Below are 23,773 nucleotides of genomic sequence, written 5' to 3'. Positions count from 1 at the left end.
TCCCCAGGCCCAAACTTTTTTACTACCTGGGAGCTTGCTAAACAGATTAAAAACAAATTACCATGTACTGTACGATTTCAACTACCTTAACGAATGCAAAAAAAAAAACGACCTTACAAACCTCTTTTTCCCCTTAATGCCCGTTTTATCTTGTGCAGAACGAAGAAAATGGCAAAGAGGAGGGGGAAGAAGGCGATGTCAAACACTGTCCAGAGGTTGAGAAAAAGGTATCCCCAACGCTTAGGTGTCCGCCATGATTCTTTTCTTACTTTGAAAAAGGAGCGGTACCATCTGGATTTAAGCAAGTTATACACCACTGGATGACAGATGAACTGCGAAAAAATTCGTCGCCATACATTATTTTAAACAATAAGCTGAATTTGCATCGGTTCCTGTATATTACCTATCGGAGGAGAACCTCGTAGATGACGTCACCATAAACAAAGTTTTCCTTCATTGTATTTAAACAATACTAGCAACACATCAGTGACGCTCTCGACTGAGCCTCCTACGCCACTTTTTTTTCCTTACCACATTTTGACGTCATCTGTGATCTAAAACAGAAAAGCCATGCCAAAACAAAGATAAAAGATTTCTTAGAAACAACTAATACAATTCAGGTGGAAAATAAATTCTGGCCAGATCAGCTATTGCGTCGAGATATGGGCATGTTCAGTGTCTTTTAATCATTCAGTTTTATGACACATCATTTAGTGGATTCACGATAATATAATTTGCTTTCACTACAGTTCCTCTGTTACTTTGTGCGGACAGTGCAAAGACATTCAAATGACGTGCTGTATAATGAGATGGTACCAAATATAATATTGTGCGCACGAAACTCATAATTATCTTTTCCCCGTTGTAATATCACCCAAGGCTTCGTCAGTGGCAGTTTTTGAAGACATTGTTGTCTCTCTTCTTTCCTTTCCTTTCCTTTCCTTTCCTTTCTATGACCTCCACTTCGTCTCGATCCATGAAAAAGAACTCAGCCAATATCCAGCCATCTTACCTCACGCTTGGTCAATAACGCATACGTATTGGTTAGAAACCTTTTTTACTACTCGTTTAGTACCTTCTTTTGCTTCATGTCGATCGCCTCGTCCACCACATCATCAAAACAACTTTGAAATGTATTTCTGGTATCGGCGTCGGCTTTAAGAGGGTCTATTAGTGCTGATGTAAACCCGTCTATAGATTTTTCCAGCATCTCTAGATCGTCCTTCTCCGGGTTTGCATCATGTGCTAAATCTCGGAGTTGTTTGCTGACCTATGTTTGACAAGAAATACAGTTATCCCTCTAATCAAAAGGTCTTTTAAAATGAATGTTATTGTTTCTGATTCCTTGTTAGCCTCACGTTCTTGAAAGTGGTAGGAGAGTTTTTGAAATGTGGGAGAAAGAGCTAAGAAAGAAAAAAAATTGAAAAAGACGTGATTGCAAGTCAGTGATATTTCAATGGTGATAAAGATACAAGTACACTCTCGGATAGTGAACAAGTTACAAGTGGCTAGAGTTTTGAAGCTAATAACTGAGAGAGTAGCAGACGTATGAAGAGCTAGTTATATGGAGTATTGAAATCAAATCACAGTAGTTAAGGATCACTTTTGTCATTTAGTCTGGGGAAACAGCCTTAAGTTAAGTAAGCCAGTAAAAAAGGTAAAGATAAAATTATCAGACCAACCTGGAAAGCTTTGAGTAAGGTATTACTTTTACACCTTGCCAGGGTTTTTGGAGTTACTTTTTGTTCAATCGCATCAAAATCACCTTCACGCAGCACTTCATTCAAATCTTCCTCTGTTTCTGTAAAACAATCAGACATACGCAAGAGTGATACACAAGTGTGAACCTTTAGTGGCTAAACAACCACCAAAGTTACAAATTTCAACATGAAAGATAGAAAAGAGGTAGGTTCGATTTCCAACACCCTCTCAATGTGGCCCTCGTTTCTTATGTGATGAACAGTCGTCAGGTAAGGAAGAAACTTAAGAATAAACAAATTTAGTGCCCGTTGACTTTGTAACACTAATGTTTAAGTGGTCTGTTTATTTGCGTTTTTTTACGTTCCTGGTGAGCTTTCACTCGAACAAAGAATCCAATTTAGCTAGTTGGATACGCTTGACAAAGAAAACGAGCAACGTTAGGACTCGATGTGATTTAATTCGATTTTTTCCAAACACAAAAAAATGCGCTAGGCTTTTTCTAGTCCTTCGTCTATCACATTGCTATTAGGAAGCCAAAATGCGAGCATTGATCACAATAATCAAGAACAGTTGAGATCCACACTGCAGTATGCTGCAAATGGCTTTAACTTTAGCCATGCAAGTGTGTCAGCCACGAACCGAGTAAACTTTTCGAGCCTTTTTCTTTTTGGTGATTATTCTCTTCATCAGCCCAACCCAATAATGGCGATAGCTTTGGCAATTTAATTCAAGAGAAACCAAACTAACCGTATCAAAAAAATTCTTTAAAAGGTAGATTAATCCTGAATCAAGACGGGTTATCATGAAGCTCACTCATTCCTAAGACTCTCTGTGATCATACTTACCAAAATCAGATTCATTCTTGACCCGGGAAGCCTCGATACTATAATAACAATAATAATAATAATATAGTTTATTTCGGACCACTTGCAGCCTAAGGCTGAATTACTGGTACAGTTTTAAAAATATACACACTGGAAACCTAAATAAATAAATACACACTATACTTTACACAGGTTGATACTTAATGGTAACGAAATTTTTAAAACACTCAGTTCTGACAAGTGTGCGGTGAGAAGATTTGCCTGATCGCAGACACATTTTCGTTGTGCTGTGAAGTACCCGCTCATGAATATGGGGGTATAAGGGATGGCCTGGGCGAATTTTACGAATAAACCGCTCGCATGCAGCTGCGCGGCGCGCCGACAAGGTCTGAATGGCGGCCTTTTCAAGCGTATGATCGTTTGGAAGGTCAGGCCATATAATAGAAAGAGCCCTTTTCTGGACGTCTTCCAGTGCATTATCCAGGTACTTTGGCAAGTCAGCAAACACAGCTGACGCGTACTCCAATATAGATCTTACAAGTGCACAGTATATGGCAACGATGTCTTTAGGTGGAACGCCACACTTACGCAGCTGCCTTAACGCAAACAGTCTACGATTGGCCCTCTTCACCAACCAGTCAATGTGCACCGTCCACGTAAGATCCTCCGAAACATGAACGCCGAGTAGTTTAAACGACGGAACTTGCTCGACAAGGGATCCGCCAACCATGATCGGCATGGGCAAACAACTATTATAGTGAAGAAAGTCAACCGTGAGGACTTTACATTTACGCGGATTGAGGCGCATGTTATTCTGACATGCATAAGAGTTCATATCATTTACGATGTAATTCAATACTGAGGGGGAATTTCTAGGAATTATCTCGATGACACTGAGGTCATCCACGTATTTAGCACGAGGAGCCCAGGCACTTACAAGATCGTTCACCATGACCGCAAAAAGTAGAGGGCCAAGCTTCGTGCCCTGAGGGACACCGCCACGTAACGTGCGCGCGCAAGAAAAGGTGGTACCAATGCGTGTAACCTGGGGTCACTCGTGCAGAAAGGAAGCTATCCACCTTATGAGGCAATTATGGATCTCATATTTAGATAGCTTGATTAACAATATCACGTGGTCTATTAGGTCGAACCCCTTCTTAAAATCCGCGAAAAAAAACCTGATAGAACAATTACCCTTGTCTAAAGCTTCTAAGGCAAGGTGCAACAGGTAAATTATTGCCTGCTCTGTTCACTTCCCTGATACCGCGAACTGCTTAATATCAAGATCTTTTAAAACTGTAGGGAGAACGCGCGTGAGTGTAAAACCTTCAAATACTTTAGCAAGCTGACACGTGAGAGATATCGGGCATATATCGTCCTCAATAGACTTGGGCGGGGTCTGTTTTGGAATGGGATGAACGATGGCACACTTCAGCAACGGAGGGATGAGGCCGTCTTTCAGAGTGGCATTATAAATGTTAGCAACCACAGGAGCTAACTCAAACGCGAAGACCTTAAGAATTACACTTGGTAAGTCATCGGGACCACTGGCTTTCTTGATCTTTGTCGAGGTAAGTGCTTTGTAGGCTTCGTTCTCAGACACATACAGCTCTTCAGGAATCTCAGTAACAGTTATATTAGCCGCGTCCGACGATACGATGGGAGTGAAGGATGACGTAAGATCACAAAAAAAAGAGTTGATCCTGTCCACCAAGACATCAACGGAATCGATTGAAGTTCCATCAATCAGCTGGCTGTACCACTGACCCTCTCTGCTAGAAATCCCAGGCAATGATTTCACCGATTTCCACCATTGTCCTATATTAGAATCTTTCAAGCTCTTCACCTTCGCTTTGTAAAACGCCTTCTTTGACCGCGATATAAGACGGATGACGTTATTGCGCCAGCGTTTAAACAGGAATGAGTCTTTTCCGAATTTCGAGAGGTATTTTTGCCTTTTGTCAATCGCAGCTTTAATGTTCTTATTAATCCAGGGTTTATCTGATAGGCAAGTGCGCGAGCTTTGTATAGGGAGGAACGTGTTCACAGACGTCAGTAATGTACGATGGAAGTATTCAAATTTCTCTAAACAGCTCTCAAGTGAAAACAAGTCACACCACGAGAAAGCTGTTATCCAAGCGCCGAATGCTCGTATACAACTATCTCTTGTGTCCCGGCGATAGCTTCTTTGTATCAGTAGCTAGGCAAAGATGCCCGGAGGAACAAGAAAACAGTAATGATCACTAGAGCTTAGCTCTGGTAACTGTTTAGGTGACAGAAAGAGTTTCGGATGACTGGTTAAACACCAATCAAGGATGCCTGTATCGCGTGTAAAAACTTTAACAATTTGCGTGAGACCGCACGTTCGTTTGAAGTGGGAAGCTGAAATATTAGTGGAGGTGAGATTAAAATCACCAACGATCCAAAGCAGGCAGTCGGGATGGTCACGCATGTATGAATCAACAACAGATTGTATATGAATATACAAGCGAGTGTTATCATCAGATGTTGCTTTTGGAGGATGATAAATTACACCGACGAGAATTATGGAAAAACAGCGTGGAAGACGAACAGGCCGTATTTGAAAAACCAGAGGGTCTAGGTTAATACGCCGTTCAGTTCACATTCTGGGAGACGTTTACAGGGCATAGTACAACTAATATAAGCAGCCAAACCACCAGCGTGCGATGGACGATCTTTTCTGAGGAGCACAAAATCACGCAGGGATACTGCAGAATCCGGAATATCGTCAAAGAGCCATGTCTCTGTAAGACAGATCACATCAACATTATTTTGCACGGCCACACACTCTAGTTCATCGATCTTCGGTAACAGTGAACGAACATTGCCAACCAGAAGGGTGGGAGTAGAGGCACGTTCCCGACGAGATTCATTTCGATTCGCGTCCTGAAAGGTGTTTACATTCCAATGCAAATTGCGCTGCGTCTCAACAGATAATAGACCCGGCATCGTGGACAGAAATTTCGATAGAGATCTTTCATATCTTTCTTTAACCTTCTTTCCAGAACGCTTCCCTCTGTATCTAAGGATATTGAAGCTTTTCAGGGTTTGAAAAACCGCTCGGTCACCAGGTTTCATAGAGTTTGACCGAAGACATAAGAGGTCGTGCCTTGAATACTGTATGACTTCTGTTTGATGAATATGGTAATTTCTGGCGGCGGGAGTTTTCAGAGAAGGAATTTGAGCAAAGTCAGACATATAAGGCCCAGGATTTAACAAGGCCGGCTGATACACTGTAGTATCGGTTGGAGGATCATGTCCAGGAATAGCAACGGCGGTCAAACCGTGCTTTGTCCATTTAGTCGCTGCCAACGAGTAGTGATGGTAGCCAGTCGATAGTAGACTGATTCGCCTGGGTTGAGGTCCGACATAAACCAAACTCATAGAGCAAGCAGCAGCATTCTGTCTCAACCAGCAAGTCGCGGGAAGGATTAGCAGAGATAAAGTCCCCACAAATCTGTCATAACGAGCGTTTAAGATGAGTAACATCACTGAAAAGGACAGAGCCCAGAATTTAGTGGCGGCCATTGAGGCGCCCGCGATTTATACTATGATTATGAGGCTTTCTCACAGGCACTGAAGGCAGAGGCTCATTTTCAACTGCTGACAGCTCCAATTTCTCCCCTGCATCAACTCTAACGCAAAATTAACAGCATAGTACATTCCAGAATGTTTCGTCGTTTACCTTAATATGCTTGAGTGGCACGCTTAGTCCTGCATTATCATCACACAAAACGAAAATCTTGCTAAAATATGTTTAAAACCATTGTCACCAAATCAGGACCGAGAGATTCAAAGCCAGGATTTCTTTATAAGAATTAACTCACACAGAACAAACTACCTCAAAATATTTTTCTTTCTTATGCGTCAATTGATTTCGAAGTCGATCTTAACGAAAATGCATTTGCATAAAATTTTCCGTACACCTGAATTCTACTGTTTGATGACAGAACGGAGTGAAGTCGAATCAACTCCGGATGGTAAACCCGGTTCCCCATCCGAAGTTGGGCCATTTCATCTGTTATGTCCTACACAACTAACAGTCTCCCAGAAGATGAATACATCATGCACGCTACCGCAAACGATATCTCGCTGTAACGAAATAACTCAATCAAAATCTTCATAATTATTACTTACTTCTTACTATTCCCAAGGTCGGCCATTATGTTCCTGCGCAAGCTGTCAGGAAGTCTTTATGAACTATATTATGAACTATATGCTGAAGATCTGTAACAAGAATCGATTGCCTGCCCCTCCGCAGGCGGTTCACGTTGAGTGACTACAAAGTCCAACGTACACACGTAGCAGATCAAGGTTAAAATGTACAAAAATCTCGAGGGTGATTAGTCAATTTACAGGAAGCTTCACTTGACAAGTTAATTGTTCATATACTTATGATTCAGTTTCCTTCTAACCGCAGTTCAAAATATATGAACTTCATATTATTCATCATATCTGATTTATCATCACGGGTTTATTACGAACAACTTAACGGCCTGCTCCCAGTTGGCTTGTTAGCTCAATTGGTAGAGCGCTGCACTAGTATCGCAGAGGTCAGTGGTTCGAATCCCGTACAGGCCTTTTTTTCAGGTCTCATTTTCGCTATTGCATAAATATAGCGCTCTCGACTGCGAGGATCGTGCATCATACGTAATTTCGATCTCTTTAATTTCTAGCCTTGCTGCTCTTTTCCTCTCCTCATCATGGATCCTCAATGGCTTGAAATACTCAGACAAATGGCCCTGTTACACAGCCAATAGGAGAGGAACATTGCTCACTTGAATAGTACACTTTAAATGCACTGCTTAAAAAAATGCAATCACCTGTGTCAGTTTTATCATTAGGTCAGCATTTTGACAAATTAATCATGCAATCTTATCGTCTAACTCTGTATGAGATAGAGGTATAATTTTTCAGTTCTTGCCATAATATCACACATGCCATAACATCACACAAGAGAATAGACATCTCGCAATTACACCATGGCATCTCACCGACATATGATGAAAAATAGAACTTTTTCTTTCAGAAATACCTTTAGTTAAGAGGAATGATCTGCGCATCATGGAAACTTTGAGAACAATTTTTTTCCTAATACATTGAGTTTCACATGTCATCAAAGTTTTTCATATTAAGCCAAGAAGCAAGCCAGAGTGTCTTGTTTCAAAATACCTGCCAGAGTACAATGTTCACCAACTATTTTTTGAGTAGTAGGAAAAGGGGGTTTCTGGCACACTTTTTTTTTTTCAAAAATACCCTGAAAAACAGAGCAATTTTGAAAACTAATTTTTTTCATTTTTCATCTCATTTAAAAAAAAAAAGAACGAAGTTTTTCAGGCAAAATGATTAACGCATTTTTTTCTTTCAAAAATCAAAGCAAATTCGAAGAATAATTTGAGATTTGATTCAGTGGGTTTCTGGGACATTTTTTTTTTTTTCAAAAATACCCTGAAAAACAGGGCAATTTTGAAAACTGATTTTTTTCATTTTTTATCTCATTTAAAAAAAAGAACGATGTTTTTCAGGCAAAATGATTGACGCATTTTTTTCTTTTAAAAATCAAAGCAAAATTGAAAAATAATTTGAGATTTGATTCAGTGGGTTTCTGGCACATTTACAAAAATACCCTGAAAAACAGGGCAATTTTGAAACTGATTTTTTTCATTTTTTATCTCATTTAAAAGAAAACCATGTTTTTGTGGCACATTTTTTCTTTCAAAAATCAAAGCAAAATTGAAGATTTGATTCAGTGGGTTTCTAGCACAATTGCCTGAAAAACAGGGCAATTTTGAAAACTGATTTTAATTTTTTATCTCATTTAAAAATGAACAACGAGGTTTTCAAGGAAAAATGAGTGGCGCATTTTCTTTCAAAATCAAAGAAAAATTGAAGAATTTTGAGATTTGATTCTCAAGACAATCTCAAAATTCGTTTGAACCATCAGAAAAAACTAATGATAATATCTCAGAAAAAACACATAGATGCTTATGAAGCATTCTCTTCATCGAATTCCTTCCGGAGGTAGCTCAGTTTTAGGTGGAACAATCTGAAGCTCTTCTCTGACAAATCCCCGCTTTGGTCCATCTTTCAGATAGTAAAGAACAGGTTCTTTTTCATTCACAAGTGCTTTTTCGAGATTGAAAACTTTTAGAGACCAGATTGGATCTGTTGCTCTTCTTTCTCCACCTTCTAACTCGCCAGGAGAATAGAGATATCTCACGTTTTTTGAATAGTCGAGTCTCTTTTCTTTCAAGCCAACAGGTCTTGAATAAGAAGTTGAACCCTTTGCGTCAACCACCTTTTCTTTGATTGCGTCAATTAATTTCTTTCCAGTCAATCTTGTCTCCTCACGATTTAATGCAGAAACAACTTCTGGAAGTCTCTTCACCCATTCTGTTGATCTCGTTCTGTCTTTGAAGTTCATCTCTTGGCCGTATTGGTAACTAAAACGGCGCTCACCCAAAGTTCGATTAAATCGCTCAACTATCCCTTGATCTCTATGAACGTTTACGTTTCCTCTTCTAATTCTCACATCATGCTTTGCCATCTCTTTAGTTGTTTTACCCATGAATTCACGTCCAGGATCAACCTGAAGAATTTTTGGCCATCTCAATGGTCCTCTTTTGTAAATTGTCTGGAAAGCCTTTGAGACCTCAGAAGATTCTTTTGAGGTGAGAGGTTCAGCAGCCTTGAATCTGCTCGCAACATCGACCACTGTCAATGCATATTTATAGACCTTTCTAAAAAGTTTGTCATGAGGAAGGAAAAGAAGATCGGCCTGATGAACTGCATTTGGAAAATCAACATCAAACGTTGACCGTGGGATATGCTTAGGTGCAGGTAAATAAATCTGCCAGATGGCTTGTCTCATCAGCCAAAGCTTTGTAACTTCTTCAGGAACCCGAGCTTCTTCTGCCAACTTTTTCACTGCACCCAATCTCTTCCAAAATCCTTTCGGGCTATAATAAACTCTTGAAAGTTTTCTCTCCATTTTCTTTTGCTTTCACAAAAATCGACTTGCAGCCAATCCCAAAGCCAAAGCCATTCCTCCGGCATAAATCATTTCACCTTGTTTCTGTTGTGTGCTCGGTTTGTAGAAGTTAGAAAAATGTGGCTCTTTCATATCAAGCTCTTCACTATGTGCCTTGTTGTAAAGCTTTAAAGCATAATCTGTATCAACAAAATTTTGATTTGCCTCTTTTTTGATTCGGTCGTCTGCTGCAATCCAATCGAGAAGCTTTGTTCGATTCTCTTGATATTTCTCATAAGCTGCCTGGTATTTTTCTACAGCAAGATCATGTCTCTTCTTCTCTTCTTCGACACTATTTTTATCTCCACTCAAATATTTTGCGAGATAGCTCCCACCAACAAATGCAGTTGCATTGATGAGTGCTCCTCCAATCATTATTGCTATGCTTGCCATTTTATTAATCGCTGGCAAGTTTTCATCATGAAATTAATCTCATAGAATATTGAGTTAGTCCGCAAACTTAAATGTATTTCTTAAGATGGCAAAATCTTCTGTTCTTCAAGATATTTTTTTGCTGCCATTGATCCAGCGATCACGAGAGTGAACTTTACATAGTTCATGAGATTTGAACTCGGAACAGAAGTCATCGGTTCTTTGATAACTCTCTTTGCTACCCATCCAATTCCATCAGCCAATCCAGTCAATGTAGCTGAATCAGTCAAAGTTTTCACAAGTGTATTATCAGACATTTTTATTTGGAAGGCAAAAAAAATCAATCCATTGGTTTTACTCTTTTTGGAATTTGAGGCAACTCCGCTGATTCCCCCGCAGAGATGCGCTGAATTTGCCTTGGTTCTGGGTTTGGTCGTGATTTTACGAGCTCCATCAACTCTTTCCTTTTATAGTACAGTCCAGCCAGTGAAAGAACAATACTTGCTACTGAAAGAATTTGAGTGAGTGAGAATGATGATGATGATGGCTCTCGTTTTGGTTCTGGCTCTAGGTTTGGTGCCCTCACCTTTTTTTGCTCTCTAACTCTTCTGTTATGTTCAGCCAGTATTTTCCCAGCAGCGACACGCCCTGGATCTTTTTTCGGTTTCGTCTTATTTTGATCAGTTGAAGTGACTTGTTGTGCTGGCGGCGACTGCGACGGCTGTTGCCCTCGCTCTGCTGGATCTTGAGTTTCTTTTACTTCCATTTTATTTCTTTTCACATTATTTTCAAGTTCTTATTCAAGTTCTTATTCAAGTTGTTCTTCAAGTTCTTATTCAAGTTCTGTTTCAAGTTCTTTTTCAAGTTCTTATTCAAGTTCTTATTCAAGTTCTTATTCAAGTTCTTTTTCAGGTTCTTCACAATTACTTTCTACTTCAACATTAACCACATTTGGTTTTAAGGGAACTTCAACATTTTTGGCAGTGAGAAGAGCAGCACTTGCGATCGCCATGTACTTTCCATACTTCAAACTCAAGCTTCCTGCAATCATTCCGAGTTCTCTCCTCACAATGAAGTCATCGTTCAGGTCTTTCATGAGTTTTCCTTCATCAACAGGGAGAAAATACGCTAACGCTTTACACGAAAGCTGAAGAAATGTGTCGACTATCGCATCGCAAGTCTTTGAAGAGTTTGAGGCCTCATATCTTTTGAAGTACTTCTCAACATCTTTTTCAGAAAGCCTCTTGACTTGATCCTGGGTGAGAGAAGCACCAATCACTTCCTTTGCTCTTCCACTCGCAACGAGAACAGCAAGTTGCTCTCGGTGATCTGAATCACTTGTGGGTTCTGCTTCAAGAATGTTCGTAGCAATAATATCTGTTATTGCTTCTTGTTCTTTGCTCGCTTCGCTCATCTCTATTTTATTTCTTTTTCAAATTTTATATCGAAGGGATGGCAAAGTGATAAAATCAGATGAGAATATTTCTCATTGTTCAGCTTTGCTATTAATTCAATTTGCTCTTCTTTTGTCAAATCACCTGCATAATCATCAAATGTCGCCTTCATATCCTTGGCCGAAGGTGTGTAGAATAAAACCAGTGCAGCAATGTTTGCTCTGAATAGTTTTGCGATACTTGTCATCTGCTGTGTGAGCACCCAAACACTGATTCCCTTATGTCTTGCACTAAATGCTAAATTCACGAGTTCATTTGTCCTCTGCTTCACATCTTTTGAAGCCGCACAGTCATCAAGGATGATAAGTGTATTAGTTCCCTCATTAACAAAACTAATGAGCTTGAGAAATCAATCTGGTTTTGAAGTGGAGTCAAGATAAAGAGGTCTTTGTCTAAATCTTCAAACTTATCATAAGTTTTGTTGTGGATGAATGTTGGACAAATCAAAAAAATGTAATCGAATTTCTGATTGAATTTATTGCTCAAAAGATTGACGACATATTTTGTCTTTCCTGAATTTGTTGGTCCAACCATTAATGCATTGAAAGGAATATTCTGAGGATTCATATTTTATAGTGCCCATGTGAAAAAGTTGAGATATTGTCTTCTCTTATGATTCTCTTATCATCATTTGCGCTCAGAGCAATCTTGTTGATGGTCTCACTGAATATCTCATGTCTGTGTGATCTGATTACATTCATCTCTCTCATCTGTATGTTTCCGCTAAATAAGCACTTTTTGTAGTCTTCGTGGGTTATATTCTTCTTTATCACAGTCTTCTTGATTCCCTTGCACTTCTTCTCTTCTTTACCCTCAAGAATCTTGTAGCTGTAAAGTTTTTCTCTCAATCCAACAAACTCCTCAATAATCTTTCCATCAGCTACATCTTTCATCATGCCCACAACTTTTTTGTTGCAACCAGTTGGGATCTTTGAAATGTGGTCTTTTGGAAAGTTTCTGGTGTCAAACTTTTCTTCAACATCTGCTGCTATGTCCTTGTAAAAGTCTTCAGTTTCAATCTCATACATGAGACTGTCAGTGTCTGTGAAAAGAAGCTTGGCTTTATCTCCATATTTCTTTTTTATGTAGTTGTAGTGGAAATCGTACATCAAAGTCTTGCTGAGATCAAGAATAGCCATTCCACAGAAAACTGGCTTGTCAAACTTTATTGATGTTTTCCCCATATGTATTGCAATGAGATTTTCGTCAAATATTGTGCAATGCTTGAAGTTTGGTTTTGCTGAAAGCTTTTGTGGTTTCTTTCGATTGTTGAGAAGCCTCACATCAACTCGTTTCCTGATATTTTCCATTGTTTCTCCAAACACAGAGTTGTTCATCAACGTGAACAAATCCTTCTCAAATTCATTCTTTGCATTCGTGCGCAAATTTGTGTTGAGCTCTATATAACTTTTCAGCCAAGGTTCTTCTTCAAATTTGATTCCTCTGTAAATCTTTTTCAGTCTCAAGCCGAGTTCAAGGCACTGTTTGAGACTCTGGTGATGAATGATATATTTCTTCTTTTCGTTCAGATTTGGCACAAGTTTCTCAACTTTGTTTGAGTTGATCATGATTCTCTCTGGAGCAAGAGGATAATCGTTGTGAAGATCATGGAGCTCTTTTGGATATTCAAGATCAACCTCAAGAATGCAGTCGCTCGCTCTCCAGTCTCCAATCTCTTCTTGACTCATCCATTTGAAACCTCTGACAGGAAGAGTTTTGCACATTGCCCATCCATAAAGATTGTTTGCGTCAAGATAAGTCAGATATTTTGATGGTTTTTCTCTGTCAAACTTTAAATTCATGTATTTGTTGTTTGCTTTTCCATAGCGATTTGGGATCATTGAGATTCCTCCACGAATTCCTTTCTCAAACATCAGAAGCATGTCTGGATCACTCAAAAGCTCAAGCTCAACTTTTGTCACCTTCAATGCTGCATCCCAAGCCAATCCAGGAGCAGTGTAATACCAAGCAGGATCGAGATTGTAATTCTCAAAGCAGACGTTTCTGAATTCTTCAAACACATCTGCTAGCAAGAGAACATCTGATTTGAGATAAAGATCATGATAATCACCTATGTTCTTCATCTTGAACTCATTCCAGATTTTCTTTGCGTGCTCATAATCTTCTTCACTTATATCACAGTCATTCAGCTTTGAGTAAAACTCTCTTTTTGGTGGAAGTTCTGTTCGGCTCCGAACTTTTCAATGCTACTCATGTAATCATATGGATAGACACCCTTTCTTGAGATCAACTCGATTTCGCGACGGCTCTCGTCTCTAAACACCTCCCCAGTTTTCTTTAGCTTATCGTGGCTCAGATTACTGACCAGTTTATCGAGAGAAGAAGCCATGAACTTTAAACTATCGATAAAACGAAGCTCAGTCTTGATGGCAACTTCTTCTTCTTCTTTGTTGGTGCAAGAGCCAACAGCAACAGATTTGCTGAAGCTGATGTACTTCTCTTCATTATTGGGAATGCATTTTATGTCTCCCTCGGTCTTTCCAAGATTCTTGACAAAAAGATGAGAGTCATAACCAGCCAAGTCGTGAAATATGACAGGAGTGAACTTTGGCTTTGCGAATTGGAAATTGCAATTTCTGTTTTCAGCTCCTCTATACTTTCCAGTGAAATGAAAGTGATCTCTAACTTTGTCGCGCGAGTTGCCAATCAAAGCGAGCACAACAGGATCAGTGGCGGAGACGCACACGAAAGACTCACCACATATCCAACAGCACCTCGCCGCATTGAACATTTTCTTGTCTTCATCAGTGAAGATCATCTTCTTTTTAAAGTCAAATTTTTTGTGAATCTTCTTGATGTTCTCTTCTAGCATTTCAACAAAGATCTGAGCAACATCCTCATCTTCAGACTTTGTTCTGTAGATGACTGGCTCTTGAGAATAAAGCTGGTCATCAAAGCAGACAACCTTATAGCAAAAGCCGGACGGTTTATGTTTTTGATATTTAATGGTAAAGCTCTTATCGCTTCTTGGCTCACAAGAGTGAATAGGTTTTGTGAAAGATTCAAAGTCTGCATAAACAACAAAGGGCACTCTTATTGATCGGTTATGTTTCTGAATTTGATAAAAGTTCCTTTTTTTGGCATTTGAATCTTGACAGCCTCATTGTCTGCGCAGAGCACCTCGTGCTCCGCAAGCTTTTCTCTGCTTGAAAAGTGATTCAAACACCTGAGACAAAATTCTTTTGGTTCCTTATGCTTTGAAACTTGACTCGAGAGAAGCCTGCTGATGTTGTTTATCAAGCAGTAGTGTACTGCGACTTCGTCTTTCTCGATAAGAAGAAGATTGATCACCTGATTCCTTTCTTCGGCTGGTGACTTGCTTATTCTGAGAGGATAGACTCTAGCCTCACTTTCATAACCAAACACGTTTACCGCGATATTTTCGTTCTGTTTTTCAAAATTTTTTATCTTGTCAAGCTCAACCGGGAAGTTGATTCCTCTCCAGTCGAGTCGATCAGATTGTTCTTTAAGAATCTTTGTTATTCTTTGAGGGTTTTTCTCAACTGGATAAAGCGCTCTTGTAATGCACCATTTAAAACATTCATCATCTTGATTTTCCATATTGATTATTGCTTTTTTTCCTTTAAGCGCTTTCGGAAGTTCGATGTAAGAGCTGCCGTTCAAAGGGTTGTACTCTACAAGATGCAGGTCAAATGTTATGACTCTGTGAAATTCCCAGTTACTTCCGTTATTGTTGAATTCTTCAATTCTCTCCTGAATAGTTTGAACAAATCTTTCATACGCTTCGCTTTCATCAGTTGCATTAAGATTTTCAATTGTGTTGGTGTGGAAATAAGCGTCGAGATACTGAACTTCTCCATCCATAGCTCGCCTCTTCATCTCGCAAGAAAGAATCATCTTGAGTCTTGTCTGGCGGTTCTCTCTCATGATTTTCAAAACTGCCGGTTTTGCCTCCTGCATGAATTGATTTGGCCCAAAACCCTTAACTCCATCTATTCTGAACTGCCTTTCAAAACCTCTCAATGCAGATGCTGATTCGTGGGCGCGCCGAACTGTAGCGCTAGTGCTAAATGGATTATTTTCGTAGTTTTCAACGAACTCGTTCCATTCATCTGCTATTGTCGCGTCATCCGAAGTGGTGGCGTATGGTCTCAATCCAAGCATCTCTTCAATTTCTCTTATTTCTCTTCTCCTTTGTTCTTGTGGATCAAGCGTTAACGACTGCATCAGCGCCAGCGACAGCGACTGCTCAGAATTTCTTGTTGGTCTGAGAACTGGAGCATTGAGATCTGCTGGAATTGGGTGGTCAATAATGTTTGTAGTCGCTGACGCTATCAACTCAATCAACTCCTGCTTTCTGAGGCTTGAATATTTTTTTAGCCCGAGTCGTTTTGCCTCGGCTTTTAATTCTTTAACATTCCAGTTCTCCATTTTTTATAAAAATATAAAAAATTTATATTTGTATAAAATTTTTTCAGCTTTGGAAATTTGCTGGAATAAGATCAGTGTAGTAATTATAAAAATCTGCTTTTCTTTTCAAAGTAAATTGTGAAATTTTTTTGGTCTGATCTTTTATTTCTTCATCTGTCAAAAGCAGAAAGAGGTCTTCATCAATATCTTTTGGAAAGCGATAAGTTTTCTTCAGTCTTAATCTATCTTCTTCTATTTTATTTTTCCAAAATTTATTTTTTATCTTGTGAATGAGATGAAAATCTATGTACATCATAGTGAATTGATGGCCTGTTATCTTTTCACGCTCGTCTCTCAACCATTTTTGATATTCCTTTCTCGGTTCTGTCTTCAAGGCACCTTTGAACGAAAAAATTTTTGCTTTTTCTGAGTCTTCTGTCAACTTCTCTCTTTTCTTCGTCGCTAAGAAGATCATAATCATCAAGAGTCCATTCGAATGGTTTTAATAATCTTCTCACTGTTTGTGTTTTTATTTTTCTTGCTGGATCTCGAAATTTAAAGAAAAAGCGGAATTCTTTGTCTGCTTCATCCATTTCTAATTCTTTTCGCTTCGCTTCTCGACTTCCTGACATTTTTGTATAATATAAAAAATATTTTAAAAAAAATATAAAAAAATGGAAGAAAAGAAAAATTTGAAAACGCAGTTGCTTCCAATAAGCACAAAAGATTTCAGAGAAATTGCCAAAGGCTGCGGAATAAAATACCTAAACAAGATTCCAAGCAAAGAATTGAAAGAAATGCTCGGCTATTGTCCTTAAAAAACAAACGGAAGGTTGAAGTGATTGATGAAACGGGTTTTCGCAAAGAATACTTCTCACTCGGAGAAGCCGCCAAAGATTGTGGAATTTCGAATTCTTCTGCTATTAAATATGCGCTGGATAATCAAAGAAATTTCATCAAAAGAAGATCAGACCAGAAAAAATTATTTGTGAGAGAAATTTGGCATGATGTCAATAAAAACTGAAACGGAAGATTGTTTTTAATGACAAATTATCATTGAGGGGAAGTAGATTCTTTTCACAGAAAGCGAATGTTTTTCAGTGTGGGTGATTACATCAGAGTTTTAAATAAATGACAAATAGGGTTAAAGAACGTGCTTGTCATTTATTTAAAAAATTCGTGTGTGAAGAACTACGCTCTCAATTTACATTCGTGGACAAAATACATTGAATTCAACATAGATAGAAGCAAAAATGGCAAGAAACTTACAAGAACTTGCTCAGATTTATGAAGAACTCAATGCAATCAGTACCGCGCACCCGAGGTTTTCTCAACATTTTGAAAGATGTTATGAAGCCATAAAGAGAGAGATGCAGCCAGAAACCGAAAACGAAGACACAAACACAGAAAAGAAAGAGAAAATTAAAGACATCATATTGACGCGGAATGGGACATGGATGTCCCAAACGTAAACGACACAATCTCCTCTTTGTTGGATTTGCAGCAATCTATAGATCTTTGCAGAGGGAGAATCCTGATGCTCTCAGAAAGATGTGGAGGCCACTTACACATGGCTAAGACTTTTTTAAGCATAGCAGATTACAAGCAAGTGAGAGTCGCAGTCGCTAACGCTTGTGGCTACGAAAAACGCTATTGTGATTTTTTGATTTGGTTCCACAAACTTTGCCACAAAATAAGAACTCTTCAGCTCCAATAGGAACATTTAACAGAAATCAAAAAAATTGTGGATCAAATCTGTGAAGAAAATCGTGCCCGTCTTGTTTGATGCGAGTTTCACTTGCAAGAAAACTCATTAAATATGCAGCGACGCGTCGATCGAAAAATTGAGCAGAACAGAACAGTCATGAGAGTGGCGTGACGACGCATCAAACTCGAAATAATCCATGTAAGAAGCAAATATGTTAATTTCATGATTTTTGTCTTGAAATAAACAAAGAAAACCCACTCGGTTTTTTGTCGAATTCAACTCTCAATTCTTTGCGAGTGTAGGGGGCACCAGTATAAGAGGAGAGCCCAATAATTTCTGGTATTCTTTTTTTATTTCCTCTCTGAGAGTTGCAGTCTCTGCCCGCTTCGCTTCCTCAACTTTCTCTGGAGAATTCCGTCTGAGTTCTTTTTTTAGAGAATAATATTGATCAATTTCATTCAATATCGAAGCGAATTCGGCATCTGTTATCGAAGAGTCTTTCAAGGCCTTTGACACGAGTCTGCTGATTGTTCTTTGCTTCGCTTCAGCGAGAGAGACGGTTTTTTCATGTTTTTCAGTCTTTTTCACGAGAGATTTGTTCGCGGGAGTCGTCGCGGCAGACGCGAAAGCAAGCAAACCCGCAATGCTTGTCAAAGGCACAGCAATTATAATTCCCACACCGCTCAAAGCACCTGCGAAACCACCTATCGACAAAAGAGCTGCCGTGATGGATGTGACTGACGATGTTATGCGGCACACAGCTTTTACTCTCTTGTATTTTTTTTGCGACTTTCTGGTGATGTGATATCTCATTTTCAATTTCCTTCTGGCAATCACAAATCTTTTTCAACCTGAAATCAGAGCCTGAATTAGGGAGAGAAGGATACAGCGGTGGAGCACTTGGTAAAATATTTTCAGCAGACATTTTTTATAATTAGATTATCTCAAACTCAAATCTCATTGGCATTCCATTAAAATCAATTATTTCGTCATTTTCATCAGTCACAGAAATCTTCATTGATGTTATGTCATTCCTTTGAGATATTTTTCGCGGTGATGGGGTTTCAGAAAAATAGTTCACCCTCTCAAAGGGTTCTCCTGCAATGTCAAAACACGCAAGAACTTAAGACGGCTTTCCATTAAATAAATTTTCATTCTCATTCAAAAGATCACAGCGGACAAGATAGTTGTGAAATGATGAAAAAGTTTTGACAAAATTGATTTTTTGCAAACGCCGTTTAATTCCAAGAAGATCAGCCAGATCATTACCAAGAAGAATCTTTTTGTTTTGAGGATTTTTAATTTCCAAACTTGCCCTTGAGGCATTCAGTTGTACTTTGACTCCTTCGTTTTTCAATCTATCTTCAAGAGCTTCGCCAAGGCTTTTCAGTGAATAATTTCCTTCAGGAATTGTCTTTACAGATGAATTGTCCTGAGCATCAAATATAGATATTTCTCCAGAGCAACTCAAGTTGTGCCATGAGTTGTAAAGAGAACAGCTCACCAGCCTGATATGCTCAACTCTTCGCTCAACTCTTCGCTCAACAAGATTCAAAAGAGGTTCTTTGAAGAGAACTGTGAAATCATTTGAAACTTCAATAATTGGCAACAAAACCAATTTGATTTAAAAAAACAAATTAAAATGTTCACTGCGTGGTTAAGATCAGATGAAGCAAAAAGAATTGCTGAGAAAAAAAGAACAAAAGCCTGGAATGATTTCCAAGCACAATATCCGAATGCAGATTTGAGCAAGTTCAAAGTGCAAGTAACATTCTTTAGCAAAAAGGAGGGAAAAGCAGAAGTTTAATTAAATCGAGCTGATGGTGTTCAAACTAGCGTCTCAGGATCAATCAGAAAAGACTGGAATGATGAAATGAAGTGTGCGCTTGGAATAGCAGGATTTCCCATTGAGCTCACTTTGCATCCTTCTGCAATTAAGGAGGTTCCAGCAGTTCCATTTCAGGAGACTTTGAAAAGTCACCTTAATGAAGAGATAAAGATATTTGTCACCCCAAATCAATATTTCAAAGCAAAATTCGGACAAATATTCACAAGAATGAAAATTCTGCACAGCTCAGGCGCAGAATCAAAGAGATGGCTTGCTGGGCCGAATATGAGCTACTGGCCTCAACAACTCAACTTTGCTGTGTGGTGTGCTACTTCAGGCTGTGGAATCTCTCGTGAACTACTTGACATGGTTCCAGAACAAATCAAATCGTTTCTGCAGTTTCACATTTATTTCACAACCAGAAGAATTCTCTTTGAGATGGGTGGAATACAGAGTGAATCGGCTCTCCCGGGCGACACAACTTTCAGTCAAATGAAAAATAACTACGATCAGCCGTCGTTCAAAAGATTGTGTTCAGAATTTGGAATTTCGTCAAGCACAGACTTCCGCCTCAAAGAAGGAAGAAATCATGGTCTCGGATCTGTTTTCATTTATGTCACAAATACTGGACCTATGGCAACTGCAATCCCATATCCTGGTGACAACAAGTTCAGCGATGAAGGCGGAAAAGCTGAAAAAGGCAATCTGATATATGTCATAAGGAATGACAATGTTAAAGTTGAAAAACAGTTTGAGTTTTTCATGGCAGATAAGTCAGAAGGTTTGGCTCAAGCCGGGATGGCGAGATTGAATCAGTCGATTGAGGCATTTGTTTATTGTATTCTTGGTTCACAAGTTAATGTAAGATCGTCCATCTTGAGTTTATCAGGAAGTGCAAAAGAGGCTCAGAGTGAGTTCCTTGTTTTAGTTGAGGATGCGATCAGAATGACAGACATCTCAAAGAGCGTACGGAGGTTTCAGCTCGCGGTTGATGAGGCAAAAGTCAGACTTGATCTTGAAATCTCACCAGGTAATTATAGTTACAGGTACTATAGTTGTTATGATTAAATTAGATTGTTATGATTAAATTGCATTATTGATGAATTATTTTATTTATTTATTTATTTATGGAATTTTAGAAATGTAATTTTGAACTTCTATTTATTTTTGATTTAATATTTATTGTAAGGCGCAGTTGAATATTTTTATAGAAACTGCGCGGTATAAATTTAAATTTAATAATAATAATAATTGGCTGATGCCTTCAAATCTTGTGTTGAACACGCAGAGCACAGTTGGGTATAATAACAAGCTGAAGAAGGCGAGTTCTGACATGAAGTTTGGGGTTAATAAATCAGTGAATTTGGATATGAAATCAGTCTTTTGTTTGGGGGCTCATCAAAAATCAAGAGACCTACTTCTCAAAAGACTTCAACTGAGGTTCAGTCTGAGGCTACGAAGACAAGCGTGAGCAAGATCGACAGCACCAGCGTGAGCGACAGCGATACAAATAATAACAAAATTAAGGTTGGATTGATTTCAGTTGGACTGGTCTCTGCCTTCCTGATTTATCGCCTTTTGTTTTGAAATCGCTCAACCATGAATATGGCAACACCCACTATCAGAACCCAAGCATTTTGTCCGAGAAAGCTGATCACTGAGCCAGCAGCTCTGAAAACGAAGCCGACTATTGAACCAATGAGACTGCTCTTGATTTTCTGCTATCCTTTCTCTTGCTCGTTCTCTTATAGCAGGGTTTTCATTCTCATCATCAGCAATATCTCGATCATCTTGAATTGACTGTTGTAGCTTCTCAATTTCTTTATCTTTCTGTGCAATTAAAACCTCTCGCTCTGGACCAAGTGATTTTTTAATTTCTTTTGAGAGACTTGAATTCAACCTCTGCTCATTTGTGCCTCTTTCTTCAGTAAACAAAGGATATGTCTTCTTGCCTTGACCAAACATCTTCACCTGCAACCTTCCTTTCTTGCTATAAGAAACTTCAAGTTCTGAAGCTTTTGCCTCGGCAAAAATTGTAGTAAGTGTTTCCCATGCATTCTCATTTGAAGTTAAAACTCGCGAACCAAAAATATCACCTTTAATAAAAGATGTCTCAGCAGTTTTTGAGCCCTTTTCTTGCTCTCTGTTCATTGTTGTCATTGGAATTTCTTCAGCTAAGGGCCCTGGAGTTGAATTCTTGTCTGGTTGAGAAGGTGTTGTTGTGTCTCCTTCATCATCATCATCATCATCATCATTATGTTCTAACAGAGGATGAGTATCTCCAAAATCTGCCATTTTTTAAAATATCTTTTTTAAAAGATGGAAGTCAGTGAAAGAATTGGCCCGAGTTTTGAAAAAAAGACGTCAAACGCTCTCAAGGCAGACCGCGTGATTCACAGAGTGACATTCAACCCGAATAGTGCTTTCCCTAGTGAAGTCCTTAGGGTTCCAGTTCCAAAACTTGATAATGGGGTAGTACTTGTGCCTGGATCGCTTGCACTCGTCTTCAACTTGGAAGTCGCTGGGCATGCAAACAATTTCCTCGTGAACAATGTAGCAAGAGCTCTTGTTGATCGACTGACTTTGAAGTTTGCAGGAGAAATTGTGCAAGACACTGATGGTTATGATTTATTCAAGCTTTGGGAGGACCTCTTCTTGACTAAGAATGAGAGGGCAAACATGATCAGAGAAGGTATTCAGTCTGAAAATCTTTCGAAAATCAGATGCAGCGCTGGAGATAAGAAGACTTCGGGCGTTGATAAAAAAAATAAGCTCAATGAAGTGTATGGGAAAATGTACAGGATTCCATTGGATTAAGATATTTTGAAAAATCATGGAGCCTTTTTTCCGAGAGCTCTTTCTGATGAGCTTCTCTTCGAGCTCAGGCTTGCACCTGCTGGTAGTGTTATGAAGGGATCCGACCCAACAAAACTTTATCATAAATTGACTGACATCCAGCTTGAGTATGAAGTCATCCACAGTCAAAAACTCGCTGATGAAGCCCTTTCTAACTACAAAAATGGAAAGAGATTCATGTAAGAGCATATCACTCATCTCAAGACAATCTCAATAGATAAAGGTTCCGACACGATCATCAATGAGAGCATCAATGTTCCAAGGAGGTCTATGAAGGGGCTTCTTCTTCTCTTTTATGAGGCATACGCAGCAGGAACAAGAAATAGTGAAAAAAAGTTTAATCCCAACATCACTGATGTTAAGCTGACTGTTGATGGTATTCCAAATAAGATTTACAGCCAAGGAATGCAGGCAAGAGATATGTGGGAAGAAGTCTTTAGAAGATTTGGGAAGGAGAACAGCGCGGTGAATGCAACAGACTTTTATGCTGGAGACAGGTTCGGTCTCTTTATCGATCTTAGAAGCATGAGAGACAATGATCTTCATGGTTCAGGATTGAGATTGGTGAATACAAAAGATGGAGTTCATCTTGCAATTAACAGGAAAGGATCGGGTTCAGGAAATATTAAACGTCACATCTTCATTCTTTCTGATGCTCAGCTCAACATCGTCAACAGAGAGCTTGAAAGTGTGACCTATTAATAACGGGATCATGTGTTTTTTCTGAGATATTGCCATTAGTTTTTTCTGATGGTTCAAACGAATTTTGAGATTGTCTTGAGAATCAAATCTCAAAATTCTTCAATTTTTCTTTGTTTTTTTTTTAAAGAAAATGCGCCAATCATTTTGCCTTGAAAACATCGTTGTTCATTTTTAAATGAGATAAAAAATTAAAATCAGTTTTCAAAATTGCCCTGTTTTTCAGGCAATTGTGCTAGAAACCCACAGAATCAAATCTTCAATTTTGCTTTGATTTTTGAAAGAAAAAATGTGCCAAAAACATGGTTTTTTATTAAATGAGATAAGAAATGAAAAAAAATCAGTTTTCAAAATTGCCCTGTTTTTCAGGGTATTTTTGTAAATGTGCCAGAAACCCATTGAATCAAATCTCAAATTATTTTTCAATTTTGCTTTGATTTTTAAAAGAAAAAAATGCGTCAATCATTTTGCCTGAAAAACATCGTTCTTTTTTTTAAATGAGATAAAAAATGAAAAAAATCAGTTTTCAAAATTGCTCTGTTTTTCAGGGTATTTTTGAAAAAAAAAAAATGTGCCAGAAACCCCCTTTTCCTACTACTTTTTGTTAACTTTTGAGAAAAGAATAAAGATGTTAAAGAAATTATTTACCCACTGGTTGTTCAGCTAATTGCACATGATATCTTTTGTCTATGTTTTCATAATTATTTTGTGAATTTCATGCTTGGAGCTGGTGCATCTCTTTTGTTTTGGGCACCTTCCCTAATGAATGCTATCACAGATAAGCCACACCCCAGATTTGTTAAGAACATTTTGGTAAAAATGGTATGGCTTATACACCTGTGTTTAAGGTAAAGGTGAAGTCTGTTTATGCACCAAGTGGCCCATCAG

At 38.7% G+C, this 23,773-nt stretch overlaps 4 protein-coding genes and 2 pseudogenes across 5 annotated transcripts in view; 2 read left to right on the top strand and 4 right to left on the bottom strand.

The window, feature by feature from the left end:
- LOC111331394 (transient receptor potential-gamma protein) overlaps nt 1-23,773 on the bottom strand; it is a 40,942-nt gene that overhangs the window by 15,271 nt on the left and 1,898 nt on the right. For both annotated transcript variants that reach the window (XM_088745318.1, XM_088745317.1), the window contains exons 3-6: nt 2,547-2,584; nt 1,683-1,801; nt 1,076-1,270; nt 122-332 (exon numbers count right to left, since the gene is read on the bottom strand). In XM_088745318.1, coding sequence (XP_088601444.1) covers nt 122-332; nt 1,076-1,270; nt 1,683-1,801; nt 2,547-2,584 — 563 coding nt within the window. The remainder of the gene's footprint in view (nt 1-121; nt 333-1,075; nt 1,271-1,682; nt 1,802-2,546; nt 2,585-23,773) is intronic.
- LOC148741731 (uncharacterized) lies at nt 8,548-9,537 on the bottom strand. Its single transcript, XM_088733390.1, has one exon. It carries the CDS (start codon nt 9,535-9,537, stop codon nt 8,548-8,550), a length of 990 nt encoding a protein of 329 aa, XP_088589516.1.
- LOC148741730 (uncharacterized) lies at nt 9,550-9,969 on the bottom strand. Its single transcript, XM_088745325.1, has one exon. The coding sequence runs from the start codon at nt 9,967-9,969 to the stop codon at nt 9,550-9,552; it is 420 nt and encodes a 139-aa protein (XP_088601451.1).
- LOC148741729 (uncharacterized) lies at nt 11,817-12,907 on the bottom strand. The gene has a single exon (XM_088746844.1). It carries the CDS (start codon nt 12,737-12,739, stop codon nt 11,966-11,968), a length of 774 nt encoding a protein of 257 aa, XP_088602970.1. The 5' UTR covers nt 12,740-12,907; the 3' UTR covers nt 11,817-11,965.
- On the top strand, nt 19,145-20,917 carry LOC148741728 (uncharacterized; annotated as a pseudogene).
- LOC148741727 (uncharacterized) lies at nt 21,650-22,888 on the top strand (annotated as a pseudogene).

Source organism: Stylophora pistillata, chromosome 1 (assembly GCF_964205215.1).
Source record: "Stylophora pistillata chromosome 1, jaStyPist1.2, whole genome shotgun sequence".
NCBI lineage: Eukaryota > Metazoa > Cnidaria > Anthozoa > Scleractinia > Pocilloporidae > Stylophora > Stylophora pistillata.
The sequence above is the reverse complement of the archived record's forward strand: the minus strand, read 5'-3'. Positions and strand labels throughout refer to the sequence as shown.

Excerpts from the sequence above, each read along its gene's own strand:
- LOC148741731 (XM_088733390.1), bottom strand. The coding sequence starts at position 9,537 with ATGGAGAGAAAACTTTCAAGAGTTTATTATAGCCCGAAAGGATTTTGG.
- LOC148741730 (XM_088745325.1), bottom strand. The coding sequence starts at position 9,969 with ATGGCAAGCATAGCAATAATGATTGGAGGAGCACTCATCAATGCAACT.
- LOC148741729 (XM_088746844.1), bottom strand. The coding sequence starts at position 12,739 with ATGAACAACTCTGTGTTTGGAGAAACAATGGAAAATATCAGGAAACGA.